We start from the raw sequence: 14452 nt of genomic DNA, 5'->3' as shown, positions 1-14452 counted from the left end.
TGACCAAACGCGATCGCTACTTCTATCAGGTGAATCCGCAGACGCGCTGGTATACGATATATGAGCGGGTGCCATATTTTCGTTTTGAACCGCGCTTGAGCGGCGTCTACAACAGTCCCTATCCGCACTATATACACCTGCCGCCACAGCAAGGCCAACAAGGTGAGGGTAAGGAACAGCATTTATTGCCGCTACCGCCACTTCAACCGGAGCAAACACAACTGCCGCACTTGACTGCACTGCTCGAAGAGCAAAAACATCAAAACCAATTGCATAGACATCAATTGCAGCAACAAGAAAAATATTCGCAGCAAACCTTTCAGCAGCAGCATCAATTACAACAACAATTACAGTTGGCATATCAGCAGCAGCAGCAGCAGCAACAGCAACAACCAAAACAACATCAGTTTCAGCAACAGTGCGCACACCAGCAATTCCAATATCCGCAAACGTCTGTGATCACAGCCACTCCACCGACGTCTTTCGGCCCCTACGACTACCAACAGTCACAGCCGTCGCAATCGCAAGTGCCACATTACACACAGCTGCCGCCATTTTCACAGCCTGCGCAGTTGCAGCAAACGCAAATAGTGCCGTCGTCTTTGTCACCACCGCCGCTGACGTCGTTAACGTTGCCGACGCAGTTACCGCAACAATACAGGAGCGCGCCGGACCAGGCGGGAAACCTCACTTGCAGTTGTAAGTGCCACGACGCCGCCTTTTTGCCATACGACCAGTTACCGCCAAACTAAGAGGCAGTAGCAATAAAATAGGCGCACGCCCAATACAAACACACACACAATGTTGGATGATGATAATAATGATTTGCTGGCTGCGGCTTCAGAGATACAACGCAGTAAGTTTTAATTTTTCTTTTTGTTTTTGATTATTTTCAACTTTAATATTCAAATATCTTATAAAAATTACAATTTTCAATAATAAAAAGTTCGACATTTTTTATGCAAATCTAAAAAATCACCACCCTTCAGAGCGCTGTGAGTTGTTGTATAACTCAACTGAAAATCCGTTCGCTCCTGCGGCCTTGTTATTCTTCTGCTGCGCTACGCTTTTCTATCTACTTGAGAGGCTGTAACGGAATATTGCAACCATTGTTGTGTTTGTTGTTATTGTTATAACGCCATAAGCATCCCTATACATGTATAAGTAATGCTGCTGCAGTGACAGTCCTTGGTTTGATATAGTTCCGATAACGTTGAACCGACTGTGGTGGGAACGAGCGTAACCAATGTAGTGGCGTTTTTGTTGTTCGTTTTTTCTGTTGAACACTGCTGCCACCTTTTAGCAGTATGAACAAGTTTTTCACGCATAATTTAATTACGATCTCAACGCCGTAATCAGTCGTCGTTCGTTTTCTTACAGAAGTTTGTACCGGCGTAGACACCTTCTGTTAAATGACTAGACCACTTGCGTTTTTCCTGTTGGCTAGCATCGCAATCTTTTCTTTCGACTAATCCAACACTCTTCCTGCGATTTTCGAAGGTCATAATGCCCCACCGTAAACGAGTGGGTTTCTGACAGGCCCAATAACTATCTCCCCTCAGCAGGCAATGGTCAAATTTAAAATGCATTTTTTTTGTGAAAACCTCTAGAAACGCGCCATGAAATAGAAGGGAATCCGCAATAAATTATTTTTTTTGTTCAAGCTTGAGGAAAATAAATAATTTCGGTAATCCTGTAAAATTCATTTTCATTAGAACAAACAGTAAAAATCTTACCCACGCAAGGTATTTTGAGTTCATCGCACATTTCAGCTGTGATAATGTTGAGCACCCACCCAACTCGTATTCCATACGATCATATCGTTGTCCTATAGCCTCATTGTATCGTTTTGTGTGGTGGAGTGAGAGCCAAGTGGGGAAATTTTTGACTGCTGCTCTCGCAACGATGATACCAGTTTTACTCAATCTACTATTGTGCTCGGCAGCCGAAATCTGCCTGCTCGTTTCACACATGTTCACGCACTAGTCCAATCAGTCGCTGTTCAGACATCAACGAAGCAAATTGAGCGAAGACTGCAGGAGTTTTTTTTCGTATGCCACCAACATAATCTCAGTTTTTTTCGTAAACAAACCACAGTCATCACGCCGGTTACATCAGCCAATCAGCTGATCCTTTCAAATGACCACACCTTTAAAAATGTAATATTTTCACCAGGTGTTTTTGCCATTTTTTTTGCTTCGCAGATGTTTTTATAATTGTATCAAAATAGTAGTCCCACCCAGTTCATCGGATCTTACAGTTTGATCGTTTAGCTACTCCTTTTTTAAACCGAGTAGCAGACACGTAGTTTGATAAATCCTTTTAAGCTGGAATCTAGTGCTGCTTACTACCATGCGTACATATGTATATCGAGTGTCGATGAAGTTCGGCGACTTGTCATTAGCGAATTTCGTGGTAGAGTTTAATTTTTTTCTTCGTTTATGGCAACGATTCGTTTCACCAATTAATCTCGGTCTATTATACTGTGTTAGGGTATATTATTTTCAAAGTTAGGATTATTATTTAGCGCCTCAATCCGAACTTTGGTATTTATGCCTAGTAATCAAACTTCAAAGGATTTTGCTCCATCTTGGCAAAATTTTTTTACGATGGATAAAAGTTTGAATTTGTTGGTAAAAATGCAATCAATTTATTGTATTCGAAAATTAAGCGAGTCGTTTTTTTATAAAATATTTTAGCTATAATGCTTCCACTAGAACGGCTGTTATTGAAATTTGTTCATATAATTTTTGGGAAAGTTAGTCAAGTGGGCAGTTAGAGGGATGAGAGAAGAGGCATATTTAAACCGACACTGTAATATTTACTTTAATAACAAAGTATTAACATTCATATCGCTGGTGTGGCGCTCCTTTGCTCCCTCGCGGAACTATAGGAAATTTTATACTTTACTTGTCGCTGGTTTGCTGCAAAAGTGTCATAATCCAAAAGCCAAATGTTGAGAAAGGTTTCAAGTTACATACTCAGACTCCCTAAGTAAAAGCAGAGACATTTTTTCATCTACGATTTTTTCTAAAGATATGTTAAATAATATCGCCATGGTTTTTTTTAAAAGAAGAGTATCAGTATACTTTTTTCGAACAATGGTTTTATGAACAGAATGGTTAAAGAAAATGGTAGGTCGGTTTACTATTTGAATAAAGGTATTAATTTTATTAAAATTGAATTTTTCCAAGGTCAGTATAAACTACGTACGTACGTAATTATTAATTTCCATCCAAGTACGCGTATATTTGCATACCCACAACAAATGCACAGCCATACTTCTTGAATTTTCTCCTCTGCAATTAAATATGCATTATTCCTCCATTGCAGAGGTAGTTGTGCAAATTATTGCATACTTGTAAAAGCAAAAAACTTCATCTCAATTCGTATTGTCACGAAAGAAGCCTATTAATGCTGGTTATACACGGCGTATACGTAATTTATTTTTAATTAACACTTGCATTGCGCGTGCATACCTTCATCCTTACTTGTACATATGTATGCGCGCAAATAATTGCACGTTACGTATACGACATCGCGTAACGGTATAAGAGTAAAACATTAAAATGCATAACAATGATGGCAAAAATGTAGAAAATACAGCAGGAAGGGTCAAAATGCAGGAGGAAATACTCTGGGAAGCAATGCGGAAAAAGTTGAAGCGGTATGATTGTTTATTGCAAGACAATTACACAGGACACGGCAGTTAAAATGGCAATAGGGCAATAAATTCAAACAAGCATAAGTAAAATTGTACTAATGTGAACGGAAGTGAGCGATTGGCAGACATTTTCAATTAGCTTTTATGGATGAGCTGGATTTTTGGAACAACAGCTCGTTTATGGTGCATTTACTTGCCGCCAACTATATTAAAATTTTTTTGGTAAACTCTAGTAGACTAACTTGAGACAATTGTTTGGTATTTAAAATTTTAAAGCGTGTGGGCAAAAAGTAAGGTGAATTTGGTTTTAAAATGATAAATCTTTATTTATTCTTGTAAATCAATTTCATCCCTTCAAAATAATCCCCTCACGATGAAATACACTTATGCCAACGATTTTTCCAATCCCCGAAACATGGCAAATAGTCCATTTCGGATATAGCCATCAGCACCTTCTTCGATTCAGCTTTTATCTCCTCAATCGACTCGAAACGCGTTCCCCGGAGTGGTCTCTTGAGTTTTGGGAATAGCCAGAAGTCACACGGAGCCAAATCAGGCGAATACGGTGGTTGCGGAACGACATGCGTGGAATTTTTGGCGAAATGGTCACGAAGAACGAGTGCAGTGTGAGACGGTGCATTATCGTGATGCAAAAACCAAGAGTTGTTGGCCCATAATTCTGGTCTTTTTAGACGAATTGCTTCACGTTAACGACGCATAACGCTCCAATAATATTCCTTATTAACAGTTTGGCCAGGTGGAAGGAATTCATAGTGCACCACACCACGAACATCGAAAAAAACTGTCATCATAACCTTTATTTTTGAACGACTTTGACGTGCTCTTTTCGGTCTGGCGTCGCTTTAGCACGATATTCGCTTGATTGGTTGGTTGTTTCAGGGTCGTAAGCATAAATCCAAGTCTCATCTGCCGTAATGATGCATTTGAGCTTGTCCTGTTAGTCTGAAACCATTTTTTCACACACATCAACGCGATGACTTTTTTCCAAAAAATTGAGAGTTTTCGGTACCAAACGAGATTTGACTTTTCGTAGGCCCAAATGGTCTTTCAAAATGCTTTTCACAGACCCTTCTGATATTCCGATCATATCAGTAACAGTCAACCGACGATTTTTGAGCACTAACTCCTTCACTTTATTGACGTGTTGGTCATCTGTTGACGTCGATGGTCGTCCCGAGCGCTCCAAGTCATCAACACGTTCTCGACCCTCTTTGAAGTCTTTGTACTTAGTGGTTTGACAAATAAATTCTCCTTACTTTTTGCCCACAGTAGTATTTTGTCATACGTTTTAAAAAGTTTCATTTCATTTCGTTTATTTCAAGTCTACAACATAATAATAGCTTCTTAAAGCTAATATGAGATTAAATTCCAAAGGACTGTTAAATAAACAAATTAAAAAAGAGTTTAAAAATTCATAAAACACCTTCTTTTAGAGCTCTAGTTACGATATGAAAGTGAATGTTCCGTAATAGAGATAAACAATCGATTTCCCCCTTTAATTACACTAAGAACAAAATACAGTGAGAGTAAAGACCTTCTACTCTCTAGAGATTTTAAGTTAATTAAAATCAAACGGAAATTGTAGAAAGGAATTTGAGAGTTTTATCCACCTGAGAGCATATTTAAGGAATACCTTCTAAAGACGTTCAATGCTCTCAATTGGAAATTGGAGGTAAAGCCTCCAGATTAACGTTGCATATTCTAATCTAGAGCGAACAAAATAACTGAAAAATAATTTGAGAGGGTAAGGGCCCGAGAACTTCAAACTATGACGCCGTATAAAACCTAATATTGATTAGAAGTAACTACTTTCAACAAAGTTAATGTGACTCTTGAAATGAAAAATGGGATTTAAAGATCCCATCTACATAGATCTTTGAATTCATCAACAGACGGAAGTAAAATATTAGCCATTCTTTGAGCTGATGGAAAGAAATTTTGATTTGAGTTTGAGGTGAAAGTATATTGAAGACATTTCTTGATATTTAGAGAGTTGCCAGAGTTACTTCAACCGCGAACGAGCGCATTAATATCCGATTGCAACAAGGAGCATCCTTAGTATTTCTAATCGCAGAAAATATTTTCAAATGATCAGATTATAGAAGAAAATTGGCAAACAAAAAACTGGTACTAATATCATTAATAAATGAAATGAATCATAGAGGCCCCAATATACTGCCTTGTGGCGAGCATTAACGCTCAATCATTATCACCCATCGTCTAACGGTTAAATAAGATGTCAACCATTGAAAGAAGAAATCCACATGAAAACCAAGCGAAGCTAATTTACGCAATGGAATTGTTTGAGAAACTTTCCCAAATGCTTTAGAAAAGTCCTTGAGCAAAAGTTGAAAAACAATATTCATAAAAAACAATTAGGTTGGAAACTGTAGATCTACCCGTGAAAAATCGATGCTTATTTGGCGAAATTAAGGCCCTCGCCTCATTTGAAATGGTGGTTTTTGGGTGTTTCTATAAAAGCGTGTAAAACGGAAACGAAAAAGGATTTTTTGTTTTTTGTTTTCAGTATTTTATTGTCAGATCCATTGTTAAAAAATAAATTTTTTTGGCCATACGAGATTGGCCATCAATCTGTGATACAAAAATGGTCTTGTCGCTGGCGACATGGATCCCGGGACTCACAGGTGTCTGAAATCAAAAAGACAAAAAGGTTCCTGTTCAGTGTGAATGTCGTTATCTTAAAAAAAAAACATAGACAAAATGGAGCACGTTCAAAGATGAAAAACTGTTTTTTGACCCTTTGTTTTGATTTTAAAGGTATGTAGTTCACACGATAACGACATCAATTCTACGTCATTTAAATTTTATTTCATCAAAATCGCTTCAGTAGAACCGGCTATATTTGTGTCCATTGTCCATGTGAAGACCATTTTTGAACGCTGATAACTTATTGAAGGAACCTCGTATGGCCATGGCCAAAAAAAAAATTTATTTTTTAATAAAGAATCAGAAAATAAAATACTGAAAACAAAAAAAAAATTCTGTTTACACGCTTTTAAAGAAACACCCAAAAAACACCATTTCGAATGAGGCGAGGACCTTAAACTTTCACTCGCAAAGCACATTCCTTATTTCACAGTTCCTTTGAAAAGTCTATTAGAATATAATAGAAAGCTTCAAGATCAGTCTATAATTGCACACATAATTACTTATGCCACTTTTGAAAATTGGGTTAATAGCTGTGATTATTCTACTTTACTGAAACGAACCGAATTTATATCTGCCCAAAGAATGTCACTCAGCAGCTTTCTCCCTACGTGTATGGGGAATATTTTGCTACTACTACAACAACATCGAAGTCATTTCGGAAATATTTTCATTTTGCTGTGGAGAACGAGTGAAGGTTGCCTAATATTTTCAAATGAGGATATAAATGTGGCTCTGGTGGAGTTCAAAATTTATTAAAATCTACTATTGCTCCGGCAAGTGATGACAAGATGCTCGATTAGAGCTCAGTTATAGCTAACCAGCAGCATTCCACCTACATTTATAGGGAATGTTAATGCTACTACAACAACAACTAATATTAACTTATCCATTGTTAGGTCAGAAATATACATAGCAACCCTAGTGCATATATAGGGTTTTTCAGTAAGAGCGCTTCAACTTTTGACCTTTTTTGAATAAAACACAAACGGTTTGACTTTTTTAACTAATTTTCTTTTTATTATCGAGTTTGAACATATACATTTAAGTATGAAATTCGATTTCTTTTGCATGACCCCCGCGTGCACGTTTTACGAAGTCCAATCGTTGAACCCAATTTTCGACCACTCTTTTGCATAAATCGTCCGAAATTCCAGCAATTTCGCGTTCAATATTGGCTCTGAGCTCACAAATCATCGCCGGCTTGTTACTGTAGACCAATGACTTTACATAACCCCAAAACGGGACGGCTTGTTAAATGGACCGTAAAATGGCCGTAATGCTCTTAAAGTAGCAGCAACAGAACGATTATTTTCATAAAAAATTTGCACGATTTGCAATCGTTGCTCAAGTGTGTAGCGTTCCATGATGAAATGTATACTAATAAAGTTTACAAATATTGCGTCGTTCGCCCTCCCTATCGGAAAAAAGTTGAAGCGCACCTATTGAATAACCCATTATTTTCCTATGTCGTAAACTGTTTGAGTTCGATTATTTTGCTGTTAGGATTGCGTGTTCGAGCACATAAATTGTTGAATTAAATACTTAGGTATTTCATTTAGTAACGTGTGGAAGAGCGCAATCAATATAAAGTAATAGCAAAATAAAACACATAGCTATAATGTCTTAAACAATAAATAAAAGCAGCAGATACAAAATAAACAGCAAAAGCTGCCAAAAATACAGAAAAACGTATCTACAATTGAATTAATTTGGCTTCATTTACTGAATTAGCCAATTTATGTACCTATACGAAAGTTATGATGGTGTGTTTAAATATAAAGTCGCTATTGACTAACTTTCATGGAGCATGGCAAGCTGTTTGGCAAGCAATTCCTAGTGGGTTGTTACTCGGAAACTACAGGGAAACGCCGCTGAAGGCACTAGCGAGTGATTGGGCCAGCTTTCAAGCGAGTCAGAAGACATCTCTTCGACTATATTGTCGAGGTCCAGGACAAAGACTACTGGATCGGACAGTTTACAGACAGTTATTAAACGGCATTCATCAGGAGTATTTTACCACCTTCCTAAACTCCCGACCCCCGATTGCCATCAAGGGAGTCCAACCACCACTCATTGCAGACGAAACGCATTAGCTGTTTCGTGAAAACCGCGCAAGTTTAGCTCAACTACGTTCACGTTGAATTCTTACTCATCCAGAATCTATGCTGACATACTGAATATACATATGTCCGGCATGTGAGGTACCTCTCTCACACCCCCTCAGCTAACACCACTCTCCCTCTGGCCCCAACCCATCGCTTGGTTCTTGGGCCTATCGTTAGATTATTTAGACGACGACGATCGATGACTAATCACACTAGCAGGGCTTAATGAAGTGATACAACAAGAACAACTAACATTGAAGCTTTGTTTTGCATAATTGGTTATATTTATTTAATTGCAAGGACAGCCATACTATGCGATGCATTACCACTCTGAACAGGTAGCCGGTTGGAATACTTGATACTGTTCTGATGCTGGTCAGCGAAAGTTGCTCCCATTAAATGCAACCATGTGAGCGATTCCTTGTCAAGTGAACCAAATATTTTCAACATTATCGTCAAATCTTCTAAAAATTTTACAGTATTATTCATTCCAGCGGCCTCGACACTAAGGCATCGTCCTCGCACTTTTCCAAATTTACTTACTTTCCCTGTTTAAAAAAAAAACAAAAAAAATATCAACCCCAAAAACTTATCCTTTCTATTCTTATTCCCCACAATAGTCAGCGCATTATTTGCATTGTGGCTGCTAAAACAAGCAAAAACAAAGAAAAACACACAGTTATGTACACATTGCATCAGTGGTGCCAGCAAGAGGAAGGGCGATCTTTCTGGCTCTTCTTCAAGAATGACGGATTCCTTTTTTTCGAGTTTTTAAAAAAAATACTCAATAATAACTGAAAAATCCAAACTTGTATTGTTCCAATAGGGTGATTCAATGTGAATTGATCCAAGTATTTGTCGTAAGCATAGTAAACTGAAAAAATTTTGGAGAAAAAAACTGAATAATTTTGAGATTTATGCAATGTGAAAATTTTTGATATAGAGTTCTTAAAGTGAAATAACTTCATTGCTGTTTAACATTTATATATATTAGGTGCGCAACTAAGTTCCCGCTGTTTGTCAATAGATGCCGCCAGCAGTGTGTGCTAGTCGATTCTAACATACCCCAACCACCATAAACCAAGCTTAGACATATAGTAAACAAACTGCTTCGACACATTAGTAATCTTGTTTTGGTATCATATACTTTTGGTTTTGTAAAAATGTCTGATTTTGTTCCGAATAATCGTCATTTGCGGGAAGTGTTGATTTTCCTCTTTCATTCGAAAAAAACGGCGGCTGAAGCGCATCGAGAGCTACAAAAAGTTTATAAAGATGCTGCTTTAAGTGATAAAATGTGCCGAGATTGGTTCCGTCGCTTCAAATACGGTTATTTTAATGTTGACGACCGTCTGCGTGAAGAAAGGCCAGAAAACTTCGAAGACGCTGAATTGGAGGCATTGCTCAGTGAGGATTCGTGTCAAACGCAAGAAGAGCTTGCTTCAGTACTAGGAGTTACCCGCCTATCCATTTCCAAGCGATTGCATGCTTTGAGAATGATTCAGAAACAGATGACTTGGGTTCCTTATGAGTTAAAACCAAGGGATGTTGAACGTCGTTATTTCGCCTGTGAACAACTGCTCCAGCGGTAAAAAAGGAAGGTATTTTTCATCGCATCGTAACGGGTGATGAAAAATGGATTTATTATAGCAATCCTAATCATGCTTCTACGAATATTCACGCTGCGAAGGTTATGCTATATATTTGGTGGACCAAGTTGGTGTTATTTATTATGAACTATTAAAACGAAGCGAAACCATCACTGGGGATCGGTATCGACTTCAATTGATGCGATTGAGCCGAGCACTGCGCGAGAAGCGGCCGCAATACGCGGAGAGGTATGGAAAAGTGATTCTACAGCATGACAACGCTCGGCCTCACGTTGCCAAACCCTTTAACACCTACCTGGAAACACTGAAATGGGAAACCCCACCCCATCCGCCATATTCTCCAGATATTGCGCCGTCCGATTATCACCTGTTCTGATCGAGGGCACATGGTCTAGCTGACCAGCAGTTCTATTCATATAAAGACATCAAAAAATGGCTTGAGCCGTGGATAGCCTCAAAAGATAAACAGTTTTACCGCAATGGTATACGAGATCTACCAGAAATATGGGGAAAAGTAGTAGCCAGCTATGGGCAATACTTTCAATGATTCACTTGTAACCAGTTTTTCAGAATATAGTTGTATTTTCATAAAAAAAAACAGCGAGAACTTAGTTGCTCACCTAATATATTATATATTTATTTTTGTTTTTTAAGTAAAAAAAATTTAAAAAATGTTTAGGCTAAAATAAAATTTACAAAAAATTCCAAAAAAAGTATATGGCAAAAAAATGTTGTTATCATTTTTGAAGTGATCCAACGTTTTCAAAATAAAGTAATTCGAAATATCGCTAAAGCCGCTTAGTATGTACAGAAGGACCACCCACACAGAGACCTGCAGTTGCACACAGTCAAAGAAACGATAACTCTTTGCGCTGCTAAGCAAGCAAAAAGGATTAAAGCATCATATCTTTTTGTGCGATGAGGCAAACATATAAACAGACCAATGAGGATTAAACCACCGAACCGACCAATTTTAACGTCTGAAAAAAAATTAAAAATATTCCACCGCAGGTTTGGTATTTCTTTATTAACATCTGCAACATGCTCAGTAATTCCTGCAAGTTTCAATATAGGATCCCTTTAACTTTTAAAGTTATAGTCAAATACGTGCAGCAAATCAGTGGAAAATAAGAAGATTTATATTTAATGGAGGTTTGCACCTTAACTTCGACGATCCTTTGTGTCCAAGTTAGATTATAACTCGATTAATTTTTCCAAATTTGCCAATATGTGGCTGAGAATTGTTAGTTCAAATGCATTAGCTTTGCGCTGCTTTGAAGTCCTGTGGTGGTTTCAGGAGCCTTTGATATAGTTAAACACTAAGACCAGCTGGTCTACCTCTCACTCAAAATATACTTAACTTGCATAGCTAAAATTTTAATAGTTTTTATAAGAAAAAAAATATAGGTATATATTAGACCTATAAGACTTCACACATGTAATGACGAAAAGTTATTGGATTTGTTTCTCATCATTTCACAAGCCTTTACCGTTAACACCATTTACAAAGAAACCACATTTTTCTATACTTGCTTCCAATACATGATATCTTACCTATATTTGCATTCCCAAGTTAAACACAAATTTTTAGTATACCCTTAAACACTAGCAAATAAAACACCAATGTTTATATGTCTATGTATGAAGTAACTCTAAAAAGAAATTCCATTTCCATTAGCTTTCGTTTTGATTGCTTCGATTATGTTTTTCGCGCTGTAGCTGGCAAACAAGACAAAGGCAGCTAAGGCAGTCAAGCGGCAGTTATTTCTCCAGTCAGGCAGTTAGTCAGTTTGTCAACCAGCAAGTCAACCATCATAAATTATTTCAACTTCATTTATCCTTTAGTTACAACTTACATTCATATCACTCGCTGCGCCTCCTGGCTGCTCTATATTTTAGCTGGCCGTTTTTTTGCTTAGATACCTATATGTACTTTGTGTTGCTTCCTGCCTTGTTTTGCGGTGTACGACGCAACGTATGAGTAACCCGCAAAGTATGTCAATCAGTTTGGCAGTATGTCTTAGTCTTCTATTATGGCCGGCAATGTAAATCAGTCGCCATTTGTTTTTGCGTATGGATATCTGTTATGTCTTTCTCTCTCTTTCGCTCTATTCCACTTACCCTTTCGTTTGGTAATTAATTTTAACCCTTTCTTGGCTACATTGTCATGCTGCCCCACAGCACCCAACGTAGCATATCTGTGACCACAAACAAAAAGGGGCTAAGTCGACTTAAGAAAGAATTAACTTGTATTATTACCACATTTGTCTAACAAAACTATGTATTAAGGTGGAGCCCCTTATACAAAATACTGTATCCTATATAGACATATTGTTATGGGTAAAGTGTTTTGTGAAGAGCCATAGGCAGGTAATAGAAATTCCATCGTTGCCGCTCTTTTATCGCTTATGGCGACATCGTTCTCACGACAGTCGATTCTACGCTACTTGAGCGACCCGGATTTATATCTGCCTAAGAGCTACTACCCAGCGGCATTTCTGGTACATGTTTATACTGCTGCAATAACAACAACCACATCGAAATAATTTAATTTTGCTGTGGAGAACGAGTCTTGTGAAGGTTGCCCAATACTTTCGGATGAGGATGTAAATGTGGCCCTGGAGGAGTATAAAATGTATTAAAATCTAATATTGCTCTGGGATGATGACAAAGTTTAATTTAAGATCCTAGATTCGAATTTTTTGGATAATTCCATTTTAAAGCAAGTGCGCAATCTCCTTTGAAACTTAAAAATGGATATTTTGCATCTACTTTCATATTCATATTAGGGATATGAATTTCTTCGAGTTTTATGATTACGGAATACCAGGATTTTCGGGACTAGTCCCGGCACTTAGATATTCATTATTTTGCAACAATTTAACTCGAAAAGAACTCCACCAACATTGCTTGAGAAGCTCTCCTGCCATATAATAAATAATAAAGGAATTTTAAAGATATTTTTTTATTAGCGAAAATCCATCAGCGAAGGGACAAAAAATAATACTTAAATTTATACGCATTTAAAAGTGCTTTAGCACGTACATATTTGATAAAATAACTTCAGATATGTCGAAAAAAGCTCGATGCAAAAAGATTAAAAATCGAAAGAGGAATTTTTTGACTGGATTTCCCGTTTTATGCGGGAGAAAACCTGCGTAATTATGATTCGAACTTGAAATGATGCAGTCAGAACTTAATTTTATTATTTATTATACATAACTGATGTGTGTCACTCATATAATTTTAATGTAAATATCATTTGATACGTGACGAATATTAAAATTTCAGTCATTTGCAGAGTTAAATATTGAGCACGAAAACCCAGCTGATTTCTATCACAAAAGTGTTGTAAACGCAAAGTGCTTTTCAATGTTGCTTTTTTTCCTGTAAAAGGGGATTTTTATGTCTCCATTGCACATACTGCGATAGAAATTACAAATCCCGACAATCGCGAGATTGTTAACAAATTATCTTGAGATCCCGAGGATATATATATATACATTCTGAAAATCCCGGGATTTTTGTCAGATAATCTCGGGATCCCGGAACTTAAATCCCTTTTTAATATGTATATAAATTTGTGTATGAATATTAAGGAAACATGAGCTTTAGCTTCATTTTTTAGTAGCAGGTATGAACGTCATTTAGCCGGGAGTAATAAAGCTAAAAGCAAAAATTGTTTGTCAAATTTTAGCTCAAATCATAAATCATAGCTTTATCATAATTATTTATTTTTTTGCATAAAGCCAAACACAAAATAAGCGAGGACATGGAAGGATACAAATATCAAAGAACGTTTTGTCCATCCTTCGAAACTGTAAATGAAAAACATTTCAAAATTTCACTCACATTTTCCTATTATTCCTGAATGTCAAAGGACGTATTTCACACATTATCGACTTATATTGATTTTTCGTCAACCTCGTACAAAAAACAACTAAAATACAATAATTCCTTGAATCCTGGATCTTAAGGGGGTATTCTGGTCTAGACGCCTTAATTTTAGGTATTTTTAAAACTAAGATAAAAAAATGAAAAACATTTTTACCATCCATTTTTTTATGAGTTTTATTAATATTGGTAAAGTATAAAAAAAAAATTAATAAAAAAATCGTAGAATTACAAGCCGGCGGAGTGGGGGCTACATAAAAAACGGTGCCTCCCTGGTTGAAATGATTCCAATCCTTGTAGTGATCGAAAACAAACAAATTAAAAAAATTCTTCATTAGTTAGGATGTCGCTATCGGTTTACGCCAAATCAAAGAAAAAAAAAATCGCAAAATGGCGTCAACTTGAAAAAAAATGTTGTACCCTCTTTTTTACCTTGTCAAATTTTTTAAAAATACTTCAAACTCAAATTTTTCAAAATCCGAGGCAGG

General features: G+C 37.0%; 1 protein-coding gene across 1 annotated transcript in view; it reads left to right on the top strand.

Annotated features, from left to right (window-relative positions):
* The first annotated feature begins 754 nt into the window (after positions 1–754).
* LOC129247024 (homeobox protein 5) overlaps positions 755–14452 on the top strand; it is a 49669-nt gene continuing 35971 nt past the window's right edge. The window contains exon 1 of the mRNA XM_054885863.1: positions 755–856. Coding sequence (XP_054741838.1) covers positions 802–856 — 55 coding nt within the window. The 5' untranslated portion in view covers positions 755–801. The remainder of the gene's footprint in view (positions 857–14452) is intronic.

This window comes from Anastrepha obliqua, chromosome 5 (genome assembly GCF_027943255.1).
Source record: "Anastrepha obliqua isolate idAnaObli1 chromosome 5, idAnaObli1_1.0, whole genome shotgun sequence".
Lineage (NCBI taxonomy): Eukaryota > Metazoa > Arthropoda > Insecta > Diptera > Tephritidae > Anastrepha > Anastrepha obliqua.
Note: the sequence above shows the minus strand (reverse complement) of the source record. Positions and strands in the feature narration are given on the sequence as shown.